The 17,169-nt window shown below is 41.4% G+C and overlaps 1 protein-coding gene and 1 long non-coding RNA gene across 6 annotated transcripts in view; both read left to right on the top strand.

The window, feature by feature from the left end:
* The first annotated feature begins 538 nt into the window (after window positions 1-538).
* Window positions 539-17,169, top strand: part of LOC105470963 (transforming growth factor beta receptor 2) — an 87,065-nt gene continuing 70,434 nt past the window's right edge. Inside the window, exon 1 of one of the 5 annotated variants that reach the window (XM_011723331.3) lies at window positions 539-1,106. In XM_011723331.3, coding sequence (XP_011721633.2) covers window positions 1,013-1,106 — 94 coding nt within the window. In that variant the 5' untranslated portion in view covers window positions 539-1,012. Of the gene's footprint in view, window positions 1,107-7,652; window positions 7,944-17,169 lie in introns of those variants that run through there. The other 4 variants (XM_011723332.3, XM_071090770.1, XM_071090771.1 and 1 more) reach the window with 4 other exon arrangements.
* LOC139361847 (uncharacterized) lies at window positions 8,010-17,104 on the top strand. Its single transcript, XR_011619590.1, has 2 exons — window positions 8,010-10,117; window positions 10,227-17,104. It is a non-coding gene; the product is annotated as an uncharacterized lncRNA (long non-coding RNA).

Raw genomic sequence — 17,169 nt, 5'->3', positions numbered from 1 at the left:
CACTGACTCAGTCCCCGGAAGAGGCGGTGCGAAATGGGAGGCTCTATCCAGGTGCTCATAAAAATGCAGAATCTCCGCCTGCCTCCTAGACCTACTGAATTAGAATCTGCATTTTTTAACAAGATTCCCAGGTGATCAATAAGTACATTAAAACTTGAGAAAAACTTCTAGACTTCGACCTAAAGAAAAAGCATTTTACCACTTGACAGTGTATGCACACACATACATGCATAAAGACACAACCGAAGCACAAGTTTAATGAAGTAAAATTTACCGTTACTATTTTATTTGGGACAGAAATGTGCTCACGACTCAATGGATTTGAGTATTCACTCCTGGATCTCAACGTGTAATTTGAAAACGCATCTCTAAAGCACCTAGGAATAATCTGAAGAAAGCTGAGGGGAGGCGGCAGATGTTCTGATCTACCAGAGAAAACGTGGACGTTTTCTGTTGTTACTTTGTGAACTGCGTGCACTTAGTCACTCTTGAGTAAATACGTGAAGCGAGGAACTCCTGAGTGGTGTGGGAGGGCGGTCAGGGGCAGCTGAAAGTCGGCCAAAGCGCTCGGAGGGGCTGGTCTAGGAAACATGATTGGCAGCTACGAGAGAGCTAGGGGCTGGACGTCGAGGAGAGGGAGAAGGCTCTCGGGCGGAGAGAGGTCCTGCCCAGCTGTTGGCGAGGAGTTTCCTGTTTCCCCCGCAGCGCTGAGTTGAAGTTGAGTGAGTCACTCGCGCGCACGGAGCGACGACACCCCCGCGCGTGCACCCGCTCGGGACAGGAGCCGGCCTCCTGTGCAGCTTCCCTCGGCCGCCGGGGGCCTCCCCGCGCCTCGCCGGCCTCCAGGCCCCCTCCTGGCTGGCGAGCGGGCGCCACATCTGGCCCGCACATCTGCGCGACCGGCCCGGCGCGGGGTCCGGAGAGGGCGCGGCGCGGAGGCGCAGCCAGGGGTCCGGGAAGGCGCCGTCCGCTGCGCTCGGGGCTCGGTCTATGACGAGCAGCGGGGTCTGCCATGGGTCGGGGGCTGCTCAGGGGCCTGTGGCCGCTGCACATCGTCCTGTGGACGCGTATCGCCAGCACGATCCCACCGCACGTTCAGAAGTCGGGTGAGTGGTCCCCAGCCTGGGCTTGGCGGGGCGCCGGGGGTCTTCCTGGGGTCCCCGCCTCTCCGCTGCGCTTGACAGTCGGCCCGGCAACCCGGCGCCCGGGCGGAAACGAGGAAAGTTTCCTCCGCGGCACTCTAGCAGCCCGACTCCCGTAGCTGCAGGGATGTGTGAGTTTTTCTTGAAAAAAAGATGGAAAGTTCACTTGCAAGGGGCGCGGGGCACGTTTGGTCCCCTTTGTGCGAGCAGGAAAGGCGTTGTGTTGGCCGCGTTCGAGGCGAGCCCCCACCCCCGGAAAGGGAAGTTTGAGAAGTTGGTTATCTGAAGGCGGCCGGGGAGCAGCGGCCCGGGGCGGCAGCCTGAGCTGCCAAAGCAGCCAGCACACCTGGGCCACTCAGCCCGTGGCAATGCCGCGTGCCCACCCAGCTCTTTCTGAGCCACCCGTTCAAAAGGCCAGCTCCTCAGTCCTTAGTTCCTGGACACAGCCACGCTTTCCCTCAGGCCGGCCTCTTGGCCCGGAGGTTTTGGATACAAGTTTCAAGAAAATAAGCGATTTCCAAAAGAAAGTTAGCTGGCTCCACTGACGCCTTGGCATGGATGGGAAGGGAGTGGAGATGCTCAGGTGAAACCGAGAATTCCTCACTGAATGCCCACTGGGTGCTAGGGGCTGTAGATTTTGCCTGGAACAAGACAGTCCTGTCTTCAGGGAGTTGATAGTTCTATGCAATTATCGTTTGTTGGAAACCGAAGGGTTAAAATCCTACCTAGGCTACCCACCTGATCCCTGTGTCTGAAGGTTTTTAAGGAAAAAAAAATATGTTTATATGTATGTGTGTGTCTGTGTGTGTGTGTGTGTGTGTGTGTGTATGTATATATATATATATATATATATATGCATGCAGGAATGGGGGTTCTTAATGATTTGTTATGGAAAGTGTAAACACCTGAGACTTCAAAAGTTAGATTTTTTTTTTTTTTTTTTTTTTTTTTTTTTTTGAGACGGAGTCTCATTCTGTCACCAGGCTGGAGTGCAGTGGTGCAATCTCGGCTCACTGCAACCTTTGCCTCATGGGTTCAAGCGATTCTCCTGCCTCAGCCTCCCGAGCAGTTGGGATTACAAGCACCCGCCACCACGCCCAGCTAATTTTTGTGTTTTTAGTAGATACAGGGTTTCACCATATTGGTCAGGATGGTCTCGATCTCTTGACCTCGTAATCCGCCCACCTTGGCCTCCCAAAGTGCTGGGATTATAGGCATGAGCCACCGCGCCCGGCCAAAAGTTAGACTTTTTGCAGCTGTGATCCAAATAACAGTATCTGCAGCTGTGGTCTGGGTAACCGAGTATTTGGGCAAGTCACAGAGCTTTTTCTGGGCCTTAGTTTCCTCATCTGTAAAATGGCAAGGTTGAATCTGGGTAATTTTACATCATCTTCGTGTTTAACATCTTACGTGCCGTGGCCCTCCCCTCCTTTCCCCTAGCTCTTCTGGTAACTTGGAGATGACCCATGTAGGCTCTGGATGAAATGTAGAGGAGTTGGCAGTCCACATCACCCTGACGCACTCTTTTTATTTATCCAGGGACATGGGCAGATTTACCTTTTGGTTTGTCTAGAAAAAACGCGCATCATGGTCAGTTGTAAATTTCAGAGTATTTGAAGTGGATTGGGAACTTTTTAAAAATTATGGCATACATTGAAGGTGGCATGGAGATGGAAGCTTTTAATCTAATTAGGAAGATGCACTATTGCAAGCAAAAAGTCTTAACACACTTTTGAGTCCTATGGTTTTAATAAAATCTTAGTGTTTCGTTCTTGGCGTTTTTCCTGCATTGCAGTACCAGAATGTTCAGTTGTCTCTCATTTTCCTCCAGACTCTTAAACCTAAGTTGTATTTTGCTAATAAATATTTAAAATGGCACCCTTAATTTTCTGTGGATGTTAAAAATCATTAAAACTTTTGTTCCAGATTATAGAAGAAGGAAATTAGCAGGCCCTGATGTTGTTAGGTTCTGTTTACAAGGATAAGATTTATGATTTGCAAATTCCAGACCCAATAGTTCATGAGTCACTTTCATTTCATCAATATACACACTTTTAAACAATTAGCATAAAAGCGTGGTGGCTTTTTGAGTATTTAGACAGTTTAACAAGGCCCACAGATTTCCTATTTTTATAGAATTGAAGTTTCAAAATGGTTGAATTAATGAATATTTTGAATTTGTATTCATTTGATTCAAATTAAATTTTCAAAGTTGGCCAAAGGTTGAAGATAGATATATTGAAGATGAGAAACCTAATTCTACTTACATTTTAATTTTTCATGTAAGTAAATGGTTTCAGAATTTTTCTAACATAACTGGTAAACTGAAAACATTTTTTCAAAATATCTTGATGCAAGATAATATATGAGGGAATGAGATTGTTTAATAAACAACAAGCTCCTTTTACGTCACATAGAAAAGCCCCAAAATCTGTCTTCTGTTTAGTAACTTCTGTACTTCTGTTTAGTAGTATGTAAAGGATTTAAATATAAGAACAAATTTCACTAAGAAATAGAAAGTTTTTTTTTCCCTTGTTTTTGACTTAGTACATTCACTCTTCCTAAATGATCAAAATTAAGAAATGACTCTTTGGGGGAAAACTGTAAAGTGTACAATAGCTCTTCAGGTCTGAAAAATATGACTTTTCAGATTCCTAAAAGTAGATTCTTATTGAGGACAAAGAATTTGTAAAAGTGTCATAGGGATACAGGTTCTTCAGATCTCTTTAATAACCTGCTTATTTTGTCAGGGTAAGAGACTAGACATCATTAGGCCCCAAATCTTATCTTTGGTCTACTTGTGCTTTTTTTTCGCCCTCATAAAAATACGTTTTTACCTTTAGGCCACTCCCTTTAACAACATCTTATTTTTAATGAGTTATGTTTTATACAAAATACTAATCACATTTTGAACTCATGCCTTCTTTGCAATGTAGCAATCCCTAATGATGACTCTCGTCTGTGTAGTCAATGTAACTACTACATGTTTTCTACTCAGTTATGAACATGACTTTTTAATTTTTTCAGTAAGGTTAGTTTTTAATTCTGGATCTCATTGATATCATTGCAAAAAGTGGGCATTTTTTTCTTCTACCTTTTCAACCATATTTATTGAGTATCTCTTGCCAGGCAGGACGCTCCGACCTGGGACACCATCCATAAGACAGACCTGGTCTTTGCCTTCATTGAATTTAACAGCTAGGAGCATGTTATATGTAAAGAAAAGGATACATGTTTTAACTCTTTATATTTGAAAGCATTATGGAATACTGGTGTTTTATTTTCTATACCTCATTTTCAAAAGCCTCATTTTTTGTTGTTGTATGCACTAGGAGGATGTGCATGTTGAATGTTTCCTTCTAGGTCCCATTGAATGTATTTTGAATCTCACTTTCCTATCCCTGCCTTATCACAGAGCCCCCGTTGGGCAGCCTTTAATTGCCTTCTCCATTCCATAGGCAGCATGATGGACCCAGTGCATTCATTTAGTGTTCTCTTTGAGGATAGGCTGGTGGTAGAAGAGTGTAGGGTATAAGCTTTGGAATCAGGCCGTCCTGGGTTCCAAACCCACTTCCCGTTTACTGGCTGTGTAGCCTGTTGTAGTTACTTTACCTACTGGTCATCCCTGGTCTCATTTGAAAAATGAGGATTATGGAGTTATGGTGAGGATTAAATAAAATATTGTTTTAAAGTATTTAACATGGTGCCTGCAACACAGTAAATGCTCAATAAATATCAGCTTCTGTTATTACTGTTAACTCCTTAATTGGTCTTACAAAGGGCCTCCGACGTGGTTCCCATTTGACTCTGCTGCTTCACATCCCACCACAGCCCACACTTTCCCAGTCTGTTGGTGTCACTACACATACACATGATGTGAGCAATTTAGGCAGCTGTGCCTTTGTTCAGGATGTCTGGAACTGCTGCTACCCGGCTAATTTTCACTCATCTTTTAAGACGTAGTTCAAGTGTCATCTTCTTGAGGAAAACCTGCATTGAATGCCCCAGTTTGAGGTAAATATCTCCTATGAGATACGGACCTCTCACTTAGATGGTAACGATACCAAGCCGAAGTCATATCTTTTCGTAACTCTCTTGCCCCATTAGACCTTTAATCCTCTCAATCTTATTCAGTTCTCTATCTCTGGGGTCTCTAGCAGTGCCTGACACATCATTTAGCACCCAGGAAGTGCTGAGCTGAGCCTCCACTTCATCCTACTGCATCTAGTGCAACTGAGGTCGAGCATTTAACTAAGCAGTGACTTGTTTGTTAGGTGTTTGGTCCGAATAGTAAAATCTTTACTTTCAGTTCAAATAGTTTTAGTTCTGATCACAATAAGCAATTTGACTCTTTTTGAAGTATGGAATTGCTTCTTGTATTCTCATGAAATATGGAAAAAGATGTTTCAACTTCTGACAAACATGATGGAAAGCTGCTAGAAGTTTTCATGCAATTCTTCTAGCCATAAATTTTGAACTAGTGTAGGGCCTTGAAAGCCACTGCAAAACTTTAAATAAAGTCACCAGAGAAATTATCCAGTAGGTACTGATACCTCTTTTTTTTTGTTTTTGTTTTTTTTTTCTAGGAGGGTGTTGGAAAGAGAATTTTATTAGGAATGAAGTGCTAAAATCTAAATTTAGTTTTTAAGTTTCTTTTTTCATCGGGTTTTATGTTTTGGTTTGTAAGGGTAAAGCGGCGTTGGTTGAAGGGAAGTGTGGTCCTGTAGCCACCACTGCCTACCCCAGGGTAGCGTGGATATTATTTAGGTCTGATGCAGACTACCAAAGCAGTTTTAAATAGGGTTCAGGGGAAACATGCTTCCTGGCTACAGCATGGCATTATTTGGCCAAGTTCCACATAAAAGCATAACTCTGTTACCTTGTTGGCTTCTACCCTCCAGGTCCTTATGTATAGCTTCCGCAGATTTAAGTTACGATTTTCAGTAGAACAGAGAGGCATTTGCAGCAAGAATGCTCACCGCTTATTTTGCACTCTCTACTTTCCTGATAATATTTTGCTCCACAGGTCCCTGTTGCTTGTGACTGAGGCAAGATAATGACTCGTTCTTCTTTGTTTGGCATGCCAAAAGGGTTTGGAATGCTGCACGGGCAAATTGGCTCATCTCAGGGAGAAGTCAGGGAGAAGGAAGAGAAAGAGAATTAACATTTGAGAACCTACCCTGAGCCAGCCACATGACGTTACGTATCTAATTTAATCCTAGGAAGAAATCTCCAAGATAAGTTTTATTATCTTTATTTTATAGATGGAAAGATGGATCCTGCTCTCTCTGGAGGGTCTCTCTCTCCAGGGTCTCTCTGGAGGTTTGCCTGGGTACATGTATGTGTGTGTGGCCCAAGTTTCTCATGCTTGCGTGCTGCTAGGCTCTTTTTTGTGGTCTCTATGTGTGTATGTGTGTGTTGGGAGGGAGGCTGAAGAGGGGTGAATGGATATCGGATTTGAGAGAGGGGAAGCTTACCATCTAATGTCATCAGTTCAGTCCTCCTGATTTAATTGATTTGCTTTGCTTGCATGATCTGCCTCCTTCCTGACTACATTTGTACCACAGAAAATCAAGATAAGGCAGAGTTTCTTTGCATAAGGAAACTCTACAACCCGCAGTTTGACAATGGTGCCTTAGTGGTAGGACTCATGGTGGGTGACCTGTGGTTTGGCCACTTATAGCAGTTTGCAAGGATGTGTATTGTAAACCCCAAATTCCAAGCGTGTAGGACAATCATTTGTGTACAGTCAATTGTGTACAACTGCTGATGAGGGCAAGAAGAGCCGACTTTATTCAACATAACAAAGAAGGGGACAGTTTGACTTTTTTTTTTTTTTTTTTTTTTCCGAGACAGAGTCTCGCTCTGTCGCCCAGGCTGGAGTGCAGCGGTGCAATCTCCACTCACTGCAAGCTCCACCTCCCGGGTTCATGCCATTCTCCTGCCTCAGCCTCCCGAGTAGCTGGCACTACAGGCGCCCGCCACCTCACCTGGCTAATTTTTTGTATTTTTTGTAGAGACTGGGTTTCACCGTGTTGGCCAGAATGGTCTCAATCTCCTGACCTTGTGATCCACCTGCCTTGGCCTCCCAAAGTGCTGGGATTACAGGTGTGAGCCACTGAGCCCGGCCCAGTTTGGCTTTTGAAGGGGACAATTTGAAAACTTATAGGGGGTAAGATTCTCTTCCTCGTCCATTACATCAGTATTACTTCTGCCTTTTACTTGCCAGTCAGCTTTTTAGGTCTTAGCACTCAACAAGGAGCAACTGTCCTCTTGGGTATAGTCAATGTAGTCTACTTATGGCCTCCTACTTAGACTCTTAAGGGTTCCCTAGCATCTGTGTTTTGTTTATAGATTTGAAGCTATCATCATTAGACGAGATTTAGTTTCAGGGCCCGTACCTATGACTGGGGAGATTCTATCTGGGAAAGGTCAAGACATGCAACTCTTTTTTTTTTTTTTTTCTCTTCTCTTTTCTGAGGGACTATTTTCCTCCAATTTTTTTTCAGCTCTACAACTAAAATATAGGTCTAGTATATGAACACAACTGGCCACTGTCCTGGGCCTTAGATGGCACTCTGCTGTCATTCTTCTCTGGTCAGAGCCATGCCTATGGGGTGAGGTGACTTTTGGGCCTTCCAGTCTTACTCTCTTTTCGTTTTTAGACCGCGATTTGGTTACCTGGGAACCCCAATTCACTGCCCAGAAGGCCCTGAACTGGTATCTGCAGTTGGCATGGATCCTTGAAGCCATCTTCCTGAAGGCCATCATTGCTACTGGTTGTGCAATCTCTGCCTGAGGGTCGGTCAAGGGATAGCTCTGTGTGTGTGTGTGTGTGTGTGTGTGTGTGTGTGTGTGTGTGAGAGAGAGAGAGAGAGAACTTGAGTGTCCACATATCACAAGGCCCCTCTTGATGTAGGATGCAGCAGGCAGGGGAGAGAAAGGCAAATTCATTACCAGGGCTCAGGATGATGTCTGTCTTCAAACCACCCATTTCTGAGGAAGGACTATGAATATTGTAGGAGTTTTAAAGTTGTACTTGGTCTTCCAAGACATTGGAAAGAGATATTTGTCAGTCAAGGTAGAAGGATGAATGAAACCTATTTTATTGAGCAGTTCGCCAGCTTGAGTTGTAACTTTAAATGTTTTGACTTATGGTACATGGGCCTCTATTTGCTTACTTGCCTTGGGCCTTCCCATGTTGGGGATGGGTCTGCAGCAGCAACATTCCTTTGCAGAGATGTTGGGTAGAAATTAGTTTTGGTTAATTGTATCATTTTTTTCCCTGGAACAGACAGCACTGAACATTAAAGAAAAAGATAAGAGTTACTCCGTAGACATAGTGCTGTATTTCCTTTGGGAAATGTACTTTTTCTTAGTTTGTGTTGTCCTAAAGTGAACTTCAGCTCTATACTTTTTTTTCTTTGTCTTTTATTTATTTATTTTTATTTTTAGATTTCCTAGTGCCCTAGTTGCATTTCTTCTGTGTATTGAGAGACCACCAGGGCAAGGCAAAGTTTATCTGAATGTTTTTTCCTCCTATTGTAAATATTTTATTTGAACCATCCATGGTTCAAATGAAAAAGAGGCTTGGTTCTTCTCAGGCCTGTTTAAAGAAAACAAGGAAAAAGACTTCCCAGTGCTTTAGAAGATATAAGATTGTTAAAACTTCATTTTAGAGAACTAGGGATTTGGCTGAACTAACATGAATGCCTTTGAAAGAAGATATGGGTTGGGTGCATATTTTCAGTATGTGCTGCAGCAGCTCTTTATTAAAGTGTAAATCATTACAAAGTCTTCATTTTGTATGGGGTGATAACACTGCTGCTTTGTGGATGACTACCTGTCATGCCCAAACCCTGCAAACTTTTCTACATAGGGAAATGGAATTGGGCTTATGCCGCCTGTAGCTTTTACTCAGGAGACTTCATGGACTGATTTCCCAATAATCATAGTAGCTACCACTTATTGAGGTCTTGCTACTACTTGGATCATGCTGAGTACTTCAAGTGTATTAACCCTCAAAAACAACTTTACAAGGTAGGTTATGTTATGCTTATTATAAATCCTCCAGAGTTAATAAATTTGCCTAAGTCCACCTAGTTAGAAAATGATTAGGCTGGGGTTGGAATCAAGATGGTCTGGTTTGGGGATCTCGACTCCTAATTGTTATACTGTACTGAGATTAGTCTGCCTTAATTGACATAAACTACTTGTCTGTTATAGCATGGGTATTGGAAGAGTAGGGGTTAAGAGAAATAATATCCAACATTTTTCTAGTGTTTTAGCATTCTTCATATATTATCCCACTGGATTTCCATAGTGTCATAAAATAACATTTGGTTTATAACCCAGGTAGTCAAACATCATGCCTGTCTTGTGATCTCAATGGGAAAATGAAGAATATACCTCGAGTGATATAGTCTTGGCTGAATCATGGAACAATTATGCCATGAGGGAGTTGAGGTATTCTGAGTAAAACAGGCACTTCATTTGAAAGGACTAGGAGACTTCACAGATGCATCAAATATGTTGAGGATATAAATGGCAGGCTCAGGTGGATTTACTGTGAAGTGCTTGAACTTAACCTTCAAGCTACCTATACCCTGGTATAGGTTCATCTCCTGACTTTAAGTGAGGCCCTGGAAATGTGGCTAACAAGTGTCATCAAGTCAAACACTACGAAATCTTGCAGTGCCCTGAATCTTACAGCTCACATGTAAAAGAAACCTGATAAAAGTTTTCCAAATTTGGAGTCAATCCGAAAAATTTATATGACATTACCTATAACGAATTATGAAGCTGAAAGGAACTTTTCCAAATTATTCAAGAATAAATTACAAATTCTGATCTACGGTTCTAAAGGGAAGACTGAATTATTTTTTTAGTCTCTCAATAGAGAATATTGCAAAATGTTATTGGAAGAGATGATCAAAGAGTATGCAACCAAAAAATATAGGAAAAGTATTTCAGAGGTATGGCAGTTAATAAAAATATTTGTTTTTTAACACTTCATATTTGTAGTATTTATAGCTTTTAAAAATTTGTTGTTTGTATGAGACTATTTAAATTTTTTTTTTCCAGAGATGAGATCTCATTCTGTCACTCAGTCTGGAAAGCAGTTGCGTGATCATAACTCATTGCAGCCTTGGATTCCTAGGCTCAAGCAATCCTCTAGAGTAGCTTGGACTAAAGGCATGCACCACCATGACTGGCCAGTTTTTTTGTTGTTGTTTTTTTTTTTAAATTTTTGTAGAGATGGTGTCTTACTATGTACCCAGGCTGGTCTTGAACTGTGGGGCTCAAAGGAACCTTTCCACTTCTGCCTCCCAAAGTGTTAGGATTACAGGTGTGAGCCACTGCACCCGGCCTGTATACTATTTCAATTCTAAATAAATATTCACTGTATTCTTAATTTTGTATTCACTTTATTCTTAATTTTATATTTTTCTTCTTAAAGAGTGTCCCTGAAATTTACAAGCTTCAGATTCCAAAGACCTGAGTCTTTGACTAATGGTAGGATTTGTTTGTTGGTTTGGAAAATAAATGTTAAAAATTGCCTCTTCCTCCTTCCCCCCGTTGCAAACAGAGACTGAAATCTGCATTGTTATTTCACAGAACGAAAATATTTTTCCTCCTGGTTTAGCTAAACCCTTCATCATTTTCCTGCTTTAGAGCCCCATGCCAAGTAGAAAAGAAGTTGCAAAGATGTAATTATCACAAACCTTCATCTTGGATGAAAGATCACCTAGCTTTGACCCTTAGTTTGAGATTAGAAAGACTCTACCTAGGAGACAGCTGGTAAAGACTAAGGTGTATTGCACCAGGAATCAAGTTGTCTGGGTGACTGGGCTGTCTTTCTTCCCATTGGGGTTCATTTTCCTTCTATACAGTGACAAGGATTGGACTAAATAAGATTTCCAGTATATTCTCTTCTGAAACATTTCATTCTTTGTTATCCCTCTACTATTTTGTTAGTAGAATAAATCATTGAAGTTGAGTTAGAAAATCTTTAGCTAATCAAAATAGAAAACTAACAAAAGTCATAACAGGTCAGAACTGAGAAATACCACAGACTTCCACTGGTGTTCGTTGGAGACGACTATTATTAAAAAAAATAAAAGAAAAAAAAAAACATAGCTATTTTGAAAATTTCCTACTACAGGTGTCTGAGCATACATCCTGACTAAATAGCATGTTTACTTCAGCTCGAGCTCACTGCTTCTTGCTAAATAAAAGGTTTACTTGGTTTTGGTGGTAATATTATTTCTCTTTGGTTAATTATGGTGTTTTCATTCTCCCCTTCCTCTGAATTAGTAAAAGTGTCTGAAAATTTTTCCTAAGGTAGAAAATTATGAAATGCTTTGCTATGCCTAGGAGAAGTAAAGCCTAAAGGAACTTTCATATTTTTTGGGGGGGGGAAAGGAAACTTGTCTAGATATAATTAGTGTTCTGTTGCCTTTCAAATATTTCTCTACCACTTTTCTTAAAATATTCTCAGAAAAGACAGAATTTGCAACAGATTGGCAGTTTTCAGACTGCTGTTTTAGGCAGGGGAGTAGCTGCTGCAACCTATAATTGCATTTCTGTAGAGTTTGCAGACACTTGTTAGAATAGACTAGGAATCTTTCAACTTTTGCTTTGAGTGACTACCTTGTTACTACATACCAGATTTGCATCTCATTCTCTAAAGCTCATAGTATTGGGGGAAAAAAAAAGACAATATAATTTGTCCTTCAAGTGTGTGAAAAATCTAATAATAACATTTTATATTCATTATTTTGGAATCCCTTAAATTATATCATTATAAAATAATCTAACAGTCTCAATCCCCCGGGGCACTCTTACTTTTATTTTTATAATTTATATGTTAGAATACATTTCTATTCTCTTAGGCCTTTGTTCATTCTACTTTCTCACTTCTTTAGGAGCCTCATTCCTTCCCGAATATTACATTTTATGACTTATCATATGCATCAAGGCTCATATCTTGTTCAGCATTCTGACCCTAAAAATGATGGTTTCCTATCATCTTCTGATAACAGCAACTGAAGGTGTTCTAATACCTTGCCGCTCATAGGAGGTCTGACATCACTGAGAATTTATTGGAAATGAGGACTGTGGGTCCTCTCCCCAGACCTACTGCAACAGAATGTGCACTTTTACAAGGTCCCCGGGTGATTCCTGTACACATTGCAGTTTGAGAAACACTGCTGTAATAGCATTAAAGCATGTTCCAAAGAGTAGCCAAATGATCTGCAGTGGTTTTAGTGGATCACATCAGGCTTGTTTCTGTCAGTAAAGAAGAGGAGAATTCAAGGAAGAGTTGCACTTAGTTTTATGAGAGTCTTGACTCCTCCTAAGCTGTTTTAACTGTGTGGTAACTATTGTAACATGCTAAAGCCAGCAGAAGACAGAAGGCACTGGTAGCAAGTCAACTAAATGAGTCCGTTTTTAACCAGTCTGTTTCCCCAATCATCCTTCATGAGTCTTTTATCCACTGATTGTCCCTCCCTTGATGATGGTGAACTGTAGAACCCAAGGACCCATTTCTTTTTTCTTTTTTTTTTATTTTTCTTTCTCTCTTTTTTTTTTTTTTTTTTTTTTTTTTGAGATGAAGTCTTGCTCTGTTGCCCAGGCTGGAGTGCAGCGGCGCAATCTTGGCTCACTGCAACCTCTGCCTCCTGGGTTCAAGTGATTCTCCTGCTTTAGACTCCTGAGTAGCTGGGATTAAAAGTGTGTGCCACCACCACCGGCTAATTTTTTTTTTTTTTTTTTTGGATTTTTAGTAGAGACGGGGTTTCACCATGTTGGTCAGGCTGGTCTCAAACTCCTGACCTCGTGATCGCCCACCTGCCTCCCAAAGTGCTGGGATTACAGGCGTGAGCCATCGCGCCTGGCCCCAAGCGCCCATTTCTATACTGAACTCACTGCATTAATCATGTTTACCTCATTAGGCATTTACTCACAGATTGCCTTGACATATGTAGGCCTTGATTCATTCTGGAGCTATTATACCTCAGCATTTCTTAAAATAGGTAGCACTCCACTCTATACAAAGTAGGTGCCCAATAAATTAATGATTCGATGACAGGTTTTCAGGAAGTGGTTTTACTCTTCAACATTTTTTAATCCTCTTTTGTCTTGAGGAACTTACTTGTCTGATGCTCAGTGAAGACTCAATACATTTTTCTTGAATTACTCAACATTTGTTTTAGACTGTCCTGAGGGTGCCACTGTAGGCATTTTCATTGATTTGCTTCTTTATTTTAATATCATAAGGCAGCTTTTTGTGCCTTAGTTACTTTTGTCTTCCAGAATTATGGGTCCCTGTCAGTTTTTAATGCTCTTAAGTAACATAGTAGCCACAATAAGCAATTCTTACAAGCAGTTTCTGATGTTTCCAAGTAATTTTATTTTCTGACTTTTTTTTCTTTGCCTTTGACATCTGAACTGTACTTGGCAAGAAAAAAAAAGAAAACTTTCCATTGCAACTCATATCTCATGGTGCTTCCTGTTGCATCAACTCTAAAGTTACTCATCAGAAAAGTTACGTAAAACGCATAACCATTTGGTTTTATTTTTGCCCTCGAATTACGCTACCATAACACAAACCTGAACTCTTATTTTTGTCATCTGTAAAAATCACCTAATTGGTCTCTGCTTATGGACACCCTTTGTTCTTTCTCTGTCGATAACACAGGCATTGCCATCAGTCAAATCTCCCCCCAGATGGCATTTTGAATAGCTGACCCCTGCTAGAAAGCCTTCCATGGATTTTATGAATCCTAGATCATCACATGACCTTCCCTTCCTCTTTGAGCATGGGGGCTGCCTCAGTGTCCCTGGGCTCCTAAGAGAATGCCTTGTGCCGATGGGACACAGGACCAGTTTGATGACTACGTGCACAGATGAAGCCAAACCTCTTGCCCATCATCTATTCCACCCTTCGCATCCCTCATGTCCTGGTTCCACTCGAACCCAGCTGCCTCACACATCCTTTTTGCTTACAAATTTCCTAGCTTGTGACCATTCTCCACCACCTTCCCCAAGTTTTACCATTCTCTATCTGTGCCCTACAACAGCTCCACCCTTTGAAATAATGCCTAGTCTAAATGTTACTTTTTCTATTGGGCCTTCCTTGATTATCCATCCCACTGCGATTCTTTCTCCTGCCCATAGCCTCTTTAACAAGCCTTGCATTGTCATTCATATGACCTTGTTTGCTAAGCTACCTGTGCTATCTCTGTGTGTTTTAAACTCTTTTACTAGAATGAAAACTCTTTGAGGGAGAAACTTCTGTCTGATTTTGCCATAGCTCTTAGCACACATTCTCACTAATTCTGTTTATGTGTTGTGTTTGTTGCTGTTTGGAATTCATTGCTTTTAAAGGCTGAGGAAACTTGCTTTTAGATTCAAGTCTGGGAGTGCTAATTTTTTTTCTCCTAGATGGCTTACCTCACCACCAAGTGTAAATGTCAATGGCTTAAAGCCACCTGTAGCATTGTTTGACAGAACCATAGGCTTGTGGAAAATCTCATATGATCTGCTTTGTGTAAACTGTTCTTTACAGTGGAGACTTGCTCTGTCTGCAGTCTTTAGTTTCTGTGAATTTTGGGGAGCTGTGCTGTGTGGGTGTTAAGGTTGATTTTCCATCCATCACCAGCTCCGCCTTTGATTCATTTATTCTCTCGTGTGTGAATCTTTTGCAGAAGGCTCAATGCATTATGACTATAGAGGCCAGACAAAGTCATAAAGTAAATCACACCATCTGACACAGGCCAATTTTTTGCCACTCCTGCCTTTCCTCTTTATGAATCAGAGATGATCTCAGTCATTGGGATTCCTGGAATAAGTATGGCTGAAGGGGTCTTGGTGAAATGGAGAGTGCCTGAAGATACTCTTCTACCTACCTGAGGGTAAATAATCCCATATTGCAAAGGTGACTCCTGGTTGTACTTTTTGGAAAGCCCTGTTAAAGTGACACATGCGAAGGAGACTTAAGCATGAGGCCTTTCTTACATGGGCGCTTAATAGGAGTGGGTTTCCAAGGAAGGTCTTGAATTTGGCCTTCAGCCTTCTCCTCCGCCATAGTCTCCATCCAACCTGAATAAACATGCAGTGTAGGTACCACGGGTAGTGATCTCTTGTGCAAGCACAGCTTCCAGATATGTCATCTGCCTTTCGGCCAGATCATCACCCATGTAGCCCCTCTTCTATGGGAATTCTGGAGCTACCAGTGACATCATAACATTACATAGATTTGGACTGGCAGTGCCCTACCTGCTCTATCTATAGAGCAAAAGGAGATGAAACAAGAATTTTAATATTCCTTTTTTTTTTTTTTTTTGAGACGGAGTTTTGCTCTTGTCACCCAGGCTGGAGTACAATGGCACGATCTCAGCTCACTGCAACCTCTGCTCCTGGGTTCAAGTGATTCTCCTGCCTCAGCCTCCCAAATAGCTGGGATTGTAGGTACCCACTACCACACCCGGCTAATTTTTGTATTTTTAGTAGAGACAGGGTTTTGCCATGTTGGCCATGCTGCTCTCGAACTTCTGACCTCAGGTGATCCTCCGCCCCGGCCTCCCAAAGTGCTGGGATTACAGGCATGAGCCACTGCAGCTGGCCAGAATTTTAATATTCTTAAGTCTAAATATTCTGTGGCACTTATTGGAAATGGTTGAAATACAATGCTTTTAATTTAGCATGTCATTGGTTAACTCTCAAAACTGGTGAAAATCACTTTCAAGATTTTAATGATGATGTTGGTGAGGATGTTTGTGGTAAGTAGATAATCACTTACATTTATACAGCACTTTACAAAGCATTTTCACAAACTCTGAGTACTGGTCTTTATCAGTTTGTTAATGAGATGCCTGTGATGTCTTCAGGGGACAGGAGAGAATATGTTAACTTCTTGAATAACTGCTACAGCTGTAGTTAGCCCCCTATGAGCCAAGCCTATTGGCTTTATCACTCCCAAGGTATAACTTATTTCATATATATAAGCAACTTGACTAAATATTAGATGTCTGTGTAAGCCATTTTCTGCCAGTCGAAACAATTTTGTTCTTCTTTATATCTTTCTTCAGACATACATCTTTAATAAGTTCTGGGAAAGGAAGTGGAAAACAATGCTTGACCTCTGATACAATGTACCATTTTGATTATTATCAGTACTGTAATAAAATTTATCATCAAGAAAGTCTTTGGAGTGAGCCCCTGAAAAGCTTGGGAAAGTGATTGATATGGTGTCACTTTTCTTGTATTATCTTCCTCCCATATTGCTTAAGATGACCAGGAAGGCTAACTTGGCTCTTGCGCTCTCTAAATTGAACTGTCCTGAAGTTTTAAGAAAATAAAGTGATCAGACTCAGCAGTTCAAGATTGTGTTGGTTGATAGCAGCCATGTAGACCTCAGTTCACTATGGGTTTCTGTGTACTTTATTGGCGGTCACCAAGAGGCAATGAAAGGTCCTGATTTTGTGAACATTTCTGCCCACACCCTTCTTTGGTGCATACCTTTTGGGAATATAGAAAATGTCTTTCATTGTTAAAATAGCTGTTAAACAATATTAAAAGCAAAAAAAAAAAAAATCATGAAAATAGTCATTTGCCTACTTCTTCAGTCAGATAGAAAACTAGTACCAGCCAGTGCGGTGGCTCAGGCCTGTAATCCCAGCACTTTGGGAGGCCGAGGCAGGCGATTCACGAGGTCAGGAGTTCGAGACCAACTTGACCAACATGGTGAAACCCTGTCTTTACTAAAAATACAAAAATTAGCTGGGCATGGTAGCGCATGCCTATAATCCCAGCTACTCAGGAGGCTGAACCAGGAGAATCACTTGAACCTGGGAGGTGGAGATTGCAGTGATCCAATATCGTGCCACTGCATTCCAGCCTGGGAGACAGGGTAAGACTTTGTCTCAAAAAAAAAAAAAAGAAAAAGAAAAAGAAAACGAGTACCAAGAAAACAGAAAAAAGAAGTGATATGAATAATCTTACTATGATTGAGACACATGGG

Source organism: Macaca nemestrina, chromosome 2 (genome assembly GCF_043159975.1).
Source record: "Macaca nemestrina isolate mMacNem1 chromosome 2, mMacNem.hap1, whole genome shotgun sequence".
Classification (NCBI taxonomy): domain Eukaryota; kingdom Metazoa; phylum Chordata; class Mammalia; order Primates; family Cercopithecidae; genus Macaca; species Macaca nemestrina.
Note: the sequence above shows the minus strand (reverse complement) of the source record. Positions and strands in the feature narration are given on the sequence as shown.